This window comes from Drosophila virilis, chromosome 3 (genome assembly GCF_030788295.1).
Source record: "Drosophila virilis strain 15010-1051.87 chromosome 3, Dvir_AGI_RSII-ME, whole genome shotgun sequence".
Classification (NCBI taxonomy): Eukaryota; Metazoa; Arthropoda; class Insecta; order Diptera; family Drosophilidae; genus Drosophila; species Drosophila virilis.
This window is the reverse complement of record NC_091545.1, coordinates 4462951-4475755: the sequence shown is the minus strand read 5'-3', so window position 1 is coordinate 4475755 and position 12805 is coordinate 4462951. Positions and strand designations below refer to the sequence as shown.

Here is a 12805-nt window from a genome sequence, read left to right as displayed (position 1 = left end):
CTCTTGGCCATCCACTGCCACTTTCCAGCTACATTTATGCGGAGTTGAGTTCAGTTTTCTGTGCGCTGAGTGTTGATTGCAGTCGTAAAACAATTAAAAAGTTTCATGTCATCATAGGCATCATTTGAATCCGGCGTGCAGCGCTTTAGAACTGGTCTATCGGACTGTATTGGTTATGGTTTTAACGGATATTTCTTTCGGGCCATGAGTCAGCATAGCTATAAATGTCAAACTTAACAGATCTTTAGATAAGCAATGAACTAATTGGCAACAAAAGTTGAAGCTTAGCCGTCGATTAGCAGAGAATTGACTGTTAAGAAAACCTGAAAAAACTGTGCTCTATGATAATAAAAGAGAAGGACCTGTTACTTTCGAATAGCCAAATAAAAGTTTTGCATATTATATATCTGATAACAATCAAGTGTTTTTGGTTTTTGGTTCTCTAGTTTTTGCAAGTCTTTACAAATAAACAAACTTTATTCATTGTGCAGTTCATGCCCTTCATGCTGTTTTTTAATGTTCTTCGCTTATAATTCTTAACCAGTTTTAGCGGATGCAAGGTCATGTCGTTTGTTGAGACTTGGTTTTCGTCTTCTTTCATTATTTGCTTACTTACGTGAAAGACGCTTAGACAGTAAAGCGAATAGGAATTTAAACTGTGGTATTGGCTTATAATTCTCAAACCGTTGAAGTCTGAGCCTAGCTAGGTGCGCACCGTAGCCCTAGTTCTTTGCTGTGCGATCAGTTTTCTTTTTCCTTAAAATATTTTATACAACATTCAGTGGACTCAGTTGCTACACATAATTCTCAGCAATCAAGCGAGTGGGAAACTAAGCTGTTATTAAGAAACATTCGCCTATGATTCTTAACCAGTTAAAGCTTGAACTAGGCCTGCTGCGCACAGCTGATCTTTTTGTTTGCTGAGCCAACAGTTCGCTTCTTCCTCAATTTTGTGCTCACAAAGGAAGTGCAAACAAACTTTATGAACATTCAGTCAATAGACTATGTTCTCTGGCATGTTTCCTCTACTGTTATACGAGTAGGAATCCAACCCTTCTCGGCATTCATCTTCAAGCACTACAAAATGCCAAGTCAGCAAATTGAAATTCAATTCTTATTTGTGCATTTGTCGAGTTGGGATGCTTCGTTGGCCAGCATTATCGTGGCAAACACCCCCGCACAGCCGACAGAGCAGCCATTATTTATGCTGGCCATATCGATATGGCAGAGCCCAACCTCGCAGCCTTTTTTTTTGTTTTCGAGGCAGTTTTGTATCTCAATTTGCAATGTGCTTGTAATGAATGGCTGTGCCATGCGATCTGTTGAAGTAGAAGTCGACGGCTGCCTCTCGAGCCATGTGGGTGCAACTGCAACTGCAACTGCAGCCGATCGTCATGAATTATGCAAACACGAGCAAAATGCAGCCATGCCCGCTGCATGCTGCTTCAGTCTGACATTTCTCTGTCTTTGTGGCAACAAACAAATTGTTTGTTATTATCGTTGGGTGGCACCGGCCACAGATCGTGCGTCAGGAAAGCTGCCTCCGGAGCTCCGGATTAGGAGTCCGCGTCAGATTAGAACGCGAGGCGGCAAATTGTCAAAAGGCGCCGCAGCTGCCAACCATTTGCTTAGGCTTGGCTGCTCGTAATATTTGCTCTCCCATATGCCATATATTACTTGGGAGTTTTGCTTTCTGTTTCACATCTATATATTTATTTATTTATTTTCATTCTTATTTTTAGGCCTTGCACAATGTGTGAAATTGCCGACAGACATTGAGGCAAATCTTTCAGATTTGCTTTTGCCTTTGCGCCCTGCCCCGACTTTTTAAAGTCGATGATTAAGTCGTTTGCTCTTTGACGTTTCTCTGGAACGAACAACCATTAATATTATTTCTAAATCGTCTGGGCGGGGCAATTAACCCATTGAGTTGGGGGAGCTAAGTATAAGGACACACGGCCGAGAGATCTTAAGTGAGCAGTTTCCGATAGGCTCTGCAAGTAGTTGAATTTTTGAAAAGATGTGTCTTCTGATAAAGAAAAGGGAGAGCAAGAGGAAACCAAAATCATTTAATCATGGGATCCTGAAGGTGGAAATATTTATATTTTCTCATAGAAGTAGTTAGGCTTATGGGCAAGAAATTTCCAGCAATGATTTAAAAGTGCTTATAGCGCAATTTGAATTTTAAATATGTTTCTAATTATTATTATAGTTCTGCTTATTTATATACTCTGAAGTAGAATATCCGAGTTTTAGGCAATACACTTGATAATGATTAAACATTTTAAACATAATAGCCTTTAAACTCTAGAATGCTTCTCTGTTCATATCTTTTCTTAACATTCTTAAGATTCTTTTACTTCTTTATCTTCATATCTCAATAATATAAACAAATTCTTTAAATTGCTTAAATCTCCTTAATATTTTTTTAAGTCATAAAGTTTTTCTTAGAAATTTAATTGATTTGGAGGATCCCGATTTGAATTCTTTGCCATTGTCTAGCTGTTGTCTTCTCTTAGCGGTAGGTCATGGCTTCTGTTGTTGTTCAAAAAGTTGGGTCCATAGTTTCTAGGTATATTCCATACACATGATTTAAATAAACATTGTTGTAGAATCTGCCATGGCGATTGTCTTAATCGTCTCTTTCGGAGCATTTTCTTCCGTTTTGCGGCTTGAAATGCAGCTGCAAGGCATATGTATATATGTACAAGTATGTGGGCTAAATCAGCCCAATCTCTGAAAATGCTTCTGCTGCTGTTTCAGTGAATTCCGTTTCCATATCTTTCGGCACTCGGCTGGTCAATTCTTTTGGGGCTTGGGTTGCTGGTAATGCGTGCTCCATAAATGTGCAGAACGTGCCGCATATGAAAACAATGCAAAATCAAAGCCACAACACAAGCACAACAATAACAACATCATCAACAATGGCATTTGCCTCAACATGAGCCAATGGAAGCATCCAATCTCCAAACCTAGTCGCTAACCAAACATCAAGAGTCGAATGTCGGCAACAAAGCGCACTGAACACAGATTGGAAATGAGGCGAGCAGCCCGAAAATGCATTTTGTAGTTCCAAGAATCTATTAGGCCCAGCGGCAAGTGGCGTTTTGTTTTGAGGAGAACGCTTCTCCGATAGAAAGAAAGAGTGAGAGAGAGTGGAGGAGAGGGAGACCCGTGCCAGTTCAATTAGAGAAACCGGCAAACGGCTGGCTGCACTTCATCAGCTCAGCGGCGCGTGATAAGCTGCAGTTGCAATCAGTAAAAGTGATGTGGAAATAGTCCAAAAAGCATGAGTACTTCATGTTGTGCCATAAATTCATCAATTATCTGGGGACTGCTTCCTCCAGCACTCGGCCCCCCCTCTCGGCCACACCCTTTTGCCACTTGTGGCTGTAAAACAATAGACGCCGACGACGTGCCCAATTTCGGGTTGGAAAGTTGGAAAGGATCGTCCTCAGCATTGCGCAGCTGTGGGCGCAATTAAGATGTGCATCTTAATGAAAGTCAACCTCGACTGATGGCCTGTTGCCGGGAACGAGCCATGGCTGATAAGGAGTGGAGCGCTGCAAGCGGGGCGACACTCCTTACTCGAATGCGTTCAAGACTCGAGGGAGTTACATTGAATTGGTCTGTTTTCAGGCAACATCAGAGATTAACAAGTGTATATATTGACCTGCAACCCCATAGACGTGGAAGTTGTCAACTGAAACAACTTGCGTTCAATCGTGGGCTTACTGATTGATTGACTGACCGTTTGATTGATGATTCTGAATCACAGCTAAGAACAAGGTGGCCAAGTAACCTCGTTAAGAACAGTGCTGCTTGCCTTCAATCTGAATACACAAAACTCTTTGTGCTGGATGGTTAATTGACTGATTGATGTTTTAGTATTACGGACAAAAACAGGGCTGTCTGACTTTCAATTAATATTCCCAAAACTGCAAGAATTTGTGATTTAGAGCAGTCAAAAGGAAGAAACTAGAGGAAAGCTGATTCGAAATTAAATAACATCTAGACATAATAATAGCAAAATAAAATTCGAGATGAATAGAGACATAGTTAGACGGCACCCAAGGGAGAGTTGGACTATTCTGGCTGTGCCACTTGGAAATGTGGGGTGCCATTAAAACTGAGGGTTGTTTGGCGACACAAATGTGCAATAAAAAGTCATTCTTCGTCGGATGGTCATACAACAAATTGCTCAATTAGGAGGCAACAAATATTTGCTATAGACGCCGCCCAACACTGATTGCGATATTGAGAAATGGGCATTATTTTTGTGGGGTGAAGGATGCTGAAATTTTGTGTGGCAATCTATTTCATACCTGCGACAAGCAGGTGCCATAATTCCCCAGAGAAATAGCGAGCACGAGAACAAACAACAAAATGTTTTAGATAAAAGATACGACGCCTACAAATTGTGTATTGTGCAAGCAATGGGCCAGAAGATGTTTATATATTTTGGAGAGAGAGAGAGAAAGATATATGTTTATGATGCGTGATGCGTGGTCGCATTAACATATATTATTTATACAGCTTCCAAATTGCAAACAACAGCATTCCAGCGTGTTATGAGGTGTCATGCGAGGGGGCATGCGACACGGGGAGACGAGGCTGTTTCATTTGCATATTTAAAATGCCCAAATTATGGCAAATAATAAAGTCATATATGGAGTAGGTGGAAGACCGACAGCTTTAAGACTTTAATTATGTTATGTTGTTGGGCAAACAGCTGCTCAGCTCAGCTTCCAGAACTTAGCCTGAACTAGGCAATTACAATTTCAGTTCGTGGTCAGCTGGCAGTTTTCCAACCCCACGACTGACCCTTGCCTATTTAACAAGTTCTCAAACATAAAATTTGACGACTAATTCCATGGAATGCGGGCGTATTGCCACAAATGAAAACCTAGGCAGGCATTTAATTGTTCGAAAATGGAAAATGGAAATGCGGCACGGCATGAAAACAAATGGCATGAAAAACTGTACATGGATCCAACCCCAGGCTATGCACACATACTAGATAAATGCCCGAGCGTGACAGCGACAAAGGCAGACGGGCATCCAGGACATGCTCTGTTATTGTTGCCAAAACGGACAATGGCATAATGATAATGGCCTTAAGGCAGGATAATGCACATACCACAGCCAACAGAGGCAGTCAACTACAAAGTTGATTTGTGTCCAATTAGACTGAGGCATCAGAAAGAATTGCTGCACAAAATTTCAGTATATGGCTGTTGATATATATAAAAGAAAAGCTGTGTTTCAGACTGATTGTTCCGAGGATTTATATAATTCATAGTGCTTTATTTATAGCTTTATTTCAGAGCGATTGTTTTCATAGGAGGCATATAGTATATATTGTTGTTTAAGATATCAAGAAACGTTGTGCTAACTTATTTTTCCAGCGATTTTCCCATTGAGCTACGAGATATAGTACCCATGAAGATCATGAAGATATACGATATAGTTGTCCGATCCGGTAGCTTCTAACATATGTAGAGCCTATATATCTATCTCTAAACTGAGAGTCTAATTTGCATATTAACATACTGTTAAACTTGATCAAGCATTATATAAATTTTATTTTATGTATATACAATTTGAAATCGGATATGTATGCAACATACAATCGCAGAAAATATTTAAATCCCTTTCACCCGTTTTCCATGCGTTCCTAAATCAAATTCCGTCTACGACCCACGCAACGGAAATGGATTGGTTAAATTGTGTTAACTTTTAACGATTGCGATAAGAACTCGCCAGAGCTGGCTAATAAAACTAATTGATAGAAAGCCAGCCCAGCCCGGGTTAAACGATTCCAGGCCGTGTCTTCTTCTTGTGCTTCAAATCACATCAGAAATGTGATTCAATCAAATCCAAACTGAAAGCGACAATAAAACTCAACGAGTGTCAGGCACTACGGCGGGTCCCGGGTTCATTTGCTGCTCGCTCGCCCGATCCTAAGCCAACTCTTTGGTTCTCTGTGTATGTCTCGCTGTCAGTTTGACTGACGTGGGCGTGGCACTTGGCATGCAAATCATGTCAAATGTCACTTTCAACTGCACAACTGCAGCTGCAACCGCACCTCAGTTCTGCTCCGCCCTCCTCTCCCGTCTGTTTCGGATTCTGGTTCTGTTTTTTGTGCTTCTGAATGGAGGCTTGGGCCAGCACAGCTTCCTTCTGTTGCGGAACGGGTTGACCTTCGGCACAGACCTGGTCGTGCATACCCTTTCGTAATCGCATGCAGACAGACCCAAAGAAAGTAACAGCCCGAATACGTGTCTCTGGGGAAGGGCCTGGTGCAGGCGACATTACTCAACACGCCCCCCTGTGGCACGAGTTCGAGTAGAATTGTTTGAGTCGATTTGTTTGGACAGCTGCAGTTGCAGCTACTGTACACACCGTCCCCTGACCATGCCTCACTTTTTGGGTAATATGAGCTTTCATGTATCATTTGTGCTCCATCAAATGTTTGGCTACAGCTCATAAACTGTCTGCATTCGATATGCCTCAAAAAAGAACGAAAATATTAAGAGTATTCACTTACAATAGATAGCTGAGTGAAATTTAATGGGTTTATTTCTCATATAACTGAAAGTATTTGAGATATCCAGCATAAATAGTGAGTAAATGTGACGGGGCACTGAACCTCAAACGACATCCACTGATAGAACATATGAAGTTACCCCTAAATCGATCGTATATTAAGTGACAGAATTCTATTGGCATCGCTTACCAAAATTCTACTTAATTGTTCTATTTCGATTGTGCAAAGGGTATTAAACTATGCGAAATGCGTACTTCAAAAGGCAGCAAAAGCAGCTACTACTTTTTTCCACACAATACGCTTGTGTAAATAGTATTAAATTTACGAGCAGAGCCGAGTTGGCTTCGTAGACATTCGGCTTTTCACGCAGACGCACACATACCTAAAAGCCGAATGCTTGTCGAAGTCACGCTGTTTTGGGAGAGCTCAAGAGAGTAAGTGTGCACAGCATAAGGAAAAGATACATATGCGATGCTTGTATACTCTTGTTTGTTAATGTTGTATGTTGTAAATTTTGTATGTTGATTTATCATTGGATAAAAGATATTTTAATTTATTTTTAAAAAGCAACGATTCGTACTCGTTTTTTAGTGGTTAAGTAATTTACATAACTGAGAACTGAAGGCAGCGTTGGATCTACCAACGAATCTTCGCACATTTTAAGTAAAAGTCTTACGAAAGTTTTTAAGAGATGAGAAGCTGCTATTTATTTTCTCAAAACGTAAGAAAAATTATGAATATTAAATATAATTAATTGTAAATAATTTATAAACAAATCGAAGTTATTATTTATACATTAAACCAGTTAATATTAATTATAAATAATTAGAAATAATTTATAAACATAAAGAAGAAATATCTACAGACTGAGCAACAAACCGGCTTAAAAATACCATAGCACTCGACGTTAGGGTATCTGAACAACAATGTCGGTGGTAAACGGCAACCGGCTGAACGGACTGCGACCCGCTGTTCAGTGTCTTCTGTTGTTTGCTGCGGTGCGGAACGTGTTGAGCGCTGAACGCACAGCCGACAAATAGAAAATAATTGTCGCATACAATTTGTTGAGAGTTTTCTTTCGCGCGATTAGAAACGCTTCAAGTCGCGGCTTTACGAAGGTAGTGCGATAAAAATCGTTTGAATTCGGCAAAAATATTGGCCATATAAAACGTTGTTGCGGTTTTTGTTGTTGTTGTAGTTTGGGGCATCTTTTGTTCAAAAGCCACGCGAATTGGGGTTTTTCTGGTGTCTGGCCCGCGCGCAAAACTTGAATTTTTAAGCTGATTCCGCAAAAAAGCAAAGTCAAAACAAAAACCAATACAAAAAAGCATTAAAATAAAATCAAGCTAAAAACATATGCTGATGCGAGCATTGTGCTGAGAGATACAGAGATACAAGTGAAGTGACATGTGAAGTGAATTGAGATACTTTATCTATATTGTCCTGGATTAAATATATTTCGGGTATCTCGATTGCTCCATACAAAAAAACAAAAATACATATATCATGTGCTAAGCCAAGCAGCTACGAACAACTTCAGTTAATCCTCAGCTTAACCAATTCGAAATGCTGGAAAAACAAAGCGCCATTTCAGTGTCCGGCTCCTGCTGCAGCTCCACGGCAACCAATGCGGACCTGGACTACGATGTGCCCGTGTCGCGGCGCATTCACATTAAATCGGTTCGTAGCCATCATCATAGCTCATAAACTAACCGACTTTATGCCCGCGCCAATATCTATGCGATGCATAGGCGCCGATAAAGTCATTGACAACTCATTACCAGCTAAACTGTCTAGGATCGGCCATTTCCATTTCCATTCCCCTAGATATGCCCCCTTGCCGTTCCTCTGACCATTCGTATCGTGGTCGCATCTTTCTGGCCGCCTCCTGGCTTCATTTTGTTGTGACAGCCGTGTTAAACGGCGGTTCGTGTCTGCGTTTGCTCAAGAAATTGTAACGGATCTCTCTTGGCTATCTGAAAAGCACTCGAATTGGACGCGTCTGGAGCCAGGCAGCTGCCACTTGCCAGTTGCCGCTTGCCACTTGCCGCTTGCAACATGGCAGTTTCCGCAATTTTGCATTGGTTATCACCTCCGTCCGAACGTTTTTGATGTGCCAGTTATATTTATTGCCCAGGTGCGATATCTGAGAGTCGTGTGATAACTCTCTAAACAGATGCTAGGCCGTTTCATTTCTTCAAATCAATAACATTTCGACAGTTAACACTTTGAAAACAATGAGTTCATCAGTGCATGTATGTGATGTCATGTATGTGCTTATATTGCCTTTGCTGATACCCTGTTATCACGAGTTTGAGAAGTGATTAGATAGAGTCTCTCGGGTATTTTTTAGTGCGAAAACTTTGCGCAAAGAAAAGCAGGTGAAATGTCTGAAGACATTTCTAGAAGGCAATACGTAAACAATTAATTTAAATTATAAATAATATTAACTTAATTGAAATAATTATAATGTTATTAATAATAACAGTAAAAATAAAAATAAGTGTATCCTATTAATTAAAATATGAAATATATATCAGTATACACTTTTCAAAAATTACTCTATCATTATTATTCGATAATAATCTCTTAATTGAGTGAGAATGTAGTTTCTTTTATCATTTAAATTCAGACAAATTTGCACATTAAAAAGTAAATGTGTACTTGAAAGTTTCTATATGGAAAATTTCTAAAGCTCAAGCTAACCTTGCAATTTCGCCAAAATTAACCTTGAATATTGTTTTCGATGCAAACACAGATACATATACTGCATATATGTTTAATTATTATCATTCTTAACAAACAACTGGAGCTGCTAAACAAATTTGAGTTTGTTTGCACAAAACTGAAATAAAGTAAATTAGTTTACCCATGAGCACGAGTCGAGTTCTAGCTAGAATTCTGGTGAGAGCTAAAAGCAAATGAATGTACTCCGACACACTCACACTCGCACTCACAGCTCTTGGGTATTCAGTTCCAAATTAAATAAAAACAACAACTAATTACAAGCGTCGTCTCTGAGAGCTGACCAGGCGAAGGGGCTGGCCCAGTGGGCCGGCCCACTATGGCAATACTTGTTTTGGCCTAACAGCCGCTGACACTAAGTACACCGTAATTAAAGTTGGCCAGGGGCGTTGCGAGAGGGGATGAGGAGGCGCGGCGGGGGAATTGATAGACTGCAGCTGCAGCGAGCAGACGCAACGCAGCGGGCAGGTGAGATTAAAATAAATGTGCTCCAAATGCGCAAAAAGCGAAAAGTAATTGACGCTCCCAAGACCAAGCCGGTTGGCCAAGGCTCTGGCCAAATAGATAGCCAGACTGTGCAGTGGGAAGGGGCAGGGGCATGGACAACCAGCTTAGATTTCAAAATGCAAACAGCGGAAAACATTGAAGATGGCTCTTTCCGTTTCGCAGTTCCACACATACGCCACAGACGTGTCCAGGACAAGAGACGCAGGCCAAAGGGTCTATTAGCATGGCGCGCTGACTGCTGGCAATTAATTGTTGCAGCCAGTTCCAGGTCTGGACGTGCTACAGCTGTCCATCTGGGTGCACGCAATTAATGGCACTGGCCAGCGAATAAAATCAGTTATTAATAGTTGTGCACCTTTTTCCCTCTCTCTCTCTCTCTCTCAGTGCATGTTGATTTCCAGCTAATTTCAACTGATTGAAAGTCAATTGCTGGCGGCAAGTGAGAAGCTATAAATAAGCGGCAAGGGCATAAATCCTGCCACAATCCACGTGCACACGGGGACCACTCACGTAGCTCGTCCAGAAGTCGTCCATTCGGCCCTTACTTCGGCCCTTTATCAGACGAGCGTCTTATCGGCCCAAATTGAATGGCAGCGCTTAGGCGTGACCCGTACGCTGATAAGTCCCAAGGCCTCGCGGCTAACTTATCGCCGGCACAAATTTTTGGTCTGAGCAAATCTAATCGAGCCTTATATGCCGGCACATAAATTGTAATCGAAAACCCGCTGCCAAGTAGCAGAACCCCAAAAAAAAAAGAAAATAATGAACAAATTTTGTCTTCGGCATGCCAAAAACAAAATACCCTTTTATGACAATCTTTCCCCAAGAACTCCTTTTAATATGGTAGAAAATTTCGATGCGCTTTTGTGTATATATTCAAGGACCATTGGGAAGCTTGGTTTTTTGTTCAAATAAATTAAAAAATATAAAATAATTTTGTATTTATTTAGTTTTTATGTTTTAATAATTATAGCTATAAAGTTATATGATATAGAAGTCAGTTTCTTCTAAGATTTTATTTATATGAAAGGACCAAGGGAAACTCCAGAAATCGCAAGCTTAATAATTTGTAACTTATAACGTGACAATAGTTGAATACCCTCTGCTAGGGTAGGATAAAATATGTCTGCTTAATATTAATTACGGCCTGTCTGAGGAGGTCTTTCCCGGCGCAGCAAGTGAAAGTCCTGTCAAGAGTTTATCGCGCCGCTCGTTAGACAGATATGCAGACAGACTTTATTTCTCCTGTGGGACTCACTCATTCCTCTTCTTCTTCTTGTTCTCTCAGCTTCGCGCAGTTTGATTAAGTGGCGTCCCATGGTTTCAGGGCACAATTTGACTCGCTGCCTGGCAAGGCATCTGCCTGCCTGCTTCTCCTTCTCTCACTTATTGGGCACTTATTTTTTAGTGCCAAGCGCCTGGAAATTGATTAGAATTAATGTGCGCGTGCGGCGTCAGCATTTTCAATTTGGAAAATTAAGAAAAACCACAAGAAAAAAACATGTCCATAGCTTTGTCAAACTCACGAAATTGAAATTGATTGAACGCGCGGCGTTGAAAGAAAATGTCATGCCTGCAGCTTATAGGCACAAATATATTGATCTATTGATGAAAATATATGACACCATATCAATATTATGTAAGACCAGCTATTAAATCATTCTTTCAGCACCCAATTCAGCTCCACAATTGTAGAGCAGAAATACAAAAAAATCCATTCTCAAGTAATTGCTGTATTTAAAGTTCGTGTAAATTAACTCGAAGTGAACTTCTACAATAGCAAAAAATTGTTCAAGTGCTGTAATGGATCGGCTTGCAGTTAATGGAAAAATATGATCGTTATAAACAAGAAATAAAACAAGCCAAGTGCTTAAGCCATTAGACCTGTTTAAAGTGTGCTGAACTATGGCTTCACAGATCTTTAACATACTGAACTCTGGCCAAGTGTTGCCACATTCAAATATAACTCTCTAATGTTAAGGGTTAGGAATCATAGCAAATAAATTTAAATGCCTTGTGAAAGTCATTTTAATGCTCAAAGAAAAACCAAAAACTTTCGCTTAGCTTCAGTTATTTTGCTTTTATCTTATTGCAATTGGCTGGCAGCTCTGTACGCTGCGTACAGTTGCACCTCGTGCTGTTATCTAACACTGGTTTGCTTTGGGGCAATCTAGTGCGCAGTAGCTGGTACCCTCTTGGCTCCGCCCATGGTCATTTAAGACCTTTTGCTACCATAATTAAGTTATCAATTTGGTTTTCATTTTATTTTTGCATTGAGAGCTGCGTAAACATGTCAATAAAATGGATTGAGAATGCCAAAGCGGGCAGCTCTGTGAGAAATTATGCACTTGAGTTGCGATAATGAGGCGAATACCTGCGTAGAGCCACCTGTTGCTATTGCTGTTGCTGTTGCCGTTGCCAGTGCTGGCCTTTGAAATCTTTTGCACCTTTTCGCACTCGGTTGGCAGGCCGTCAGGCCAAACGTGCCCAGCCAAGACAAATGTGCCAGCTGATAAGACGACTGTGATAAACGGCTAGAGGACAGGCTGGAGGCAGGTTGGGGCAGGCTGTGACTGGCAAAGGGGGGGCACAGCGCACCATGGGACTGGCCCCTTTTGGCATTTTACACATTTGCTGCATGTTAACATGGCAACGTCAACAACAACAACACACAGCAACAAATTACATGCACGCGAACTTTGCTACTTGTCAAGTTGTTATACCCTGTGTCCACGAAAAGAGGGTATTATAGATATGGTGCAATTGTAACAGATGGAAACAAAGATCTTCGAGCACTATATTTATACACTCTATATTGTATATGTTGTATATATTTTTGGTCTACAGAGTCGATTTAGCTATCCTATTTCCTATTTACCGCGTAGATCAATATTATTCCATATAATTTATAGCACTTTTTCTTACGATATTAATCTAGGTTTAGATTAGGCCAGCCAGAATATTCAACATTTAAGAAAGGAAAGATAAATGTAAATACCCGAG

General features: G+C 40.6%; 1 protein-coding gene across 2 annotated transcripts in view; it reads left to right on the top strand.

Annotated features, from left to right (window-relative positions):
* p130CAS (Serine_rich_CAS and FAT-like_CAS_C domain-containing protein p130CAS) overlaps nucleotides 1-12805 on the top strand; it is a 51330-nt gene that overhangs the window by 15182 nt on the left and 23343 nt on the right. Inside the window, exon 1 of one of the 2 annotated variants that reach the window (XM_002046406.4) lies at nucleotides 7538-8230. The exons of the other annotated variant lie outside the window; for it this stretch is intronic. Coding sequence (XP_002046442.1) covers nucleotides 8117-8230 — 114 coding nt within the window. The 5' untranslated portion in view covers nucleotides 7538-8116. Of the gene's footprint in view, nucleotides 1-7537; nucleotides 8231-12805 lie in introns of those variants that run through there. 2 annotated transcript variants of the gene reach the window in all.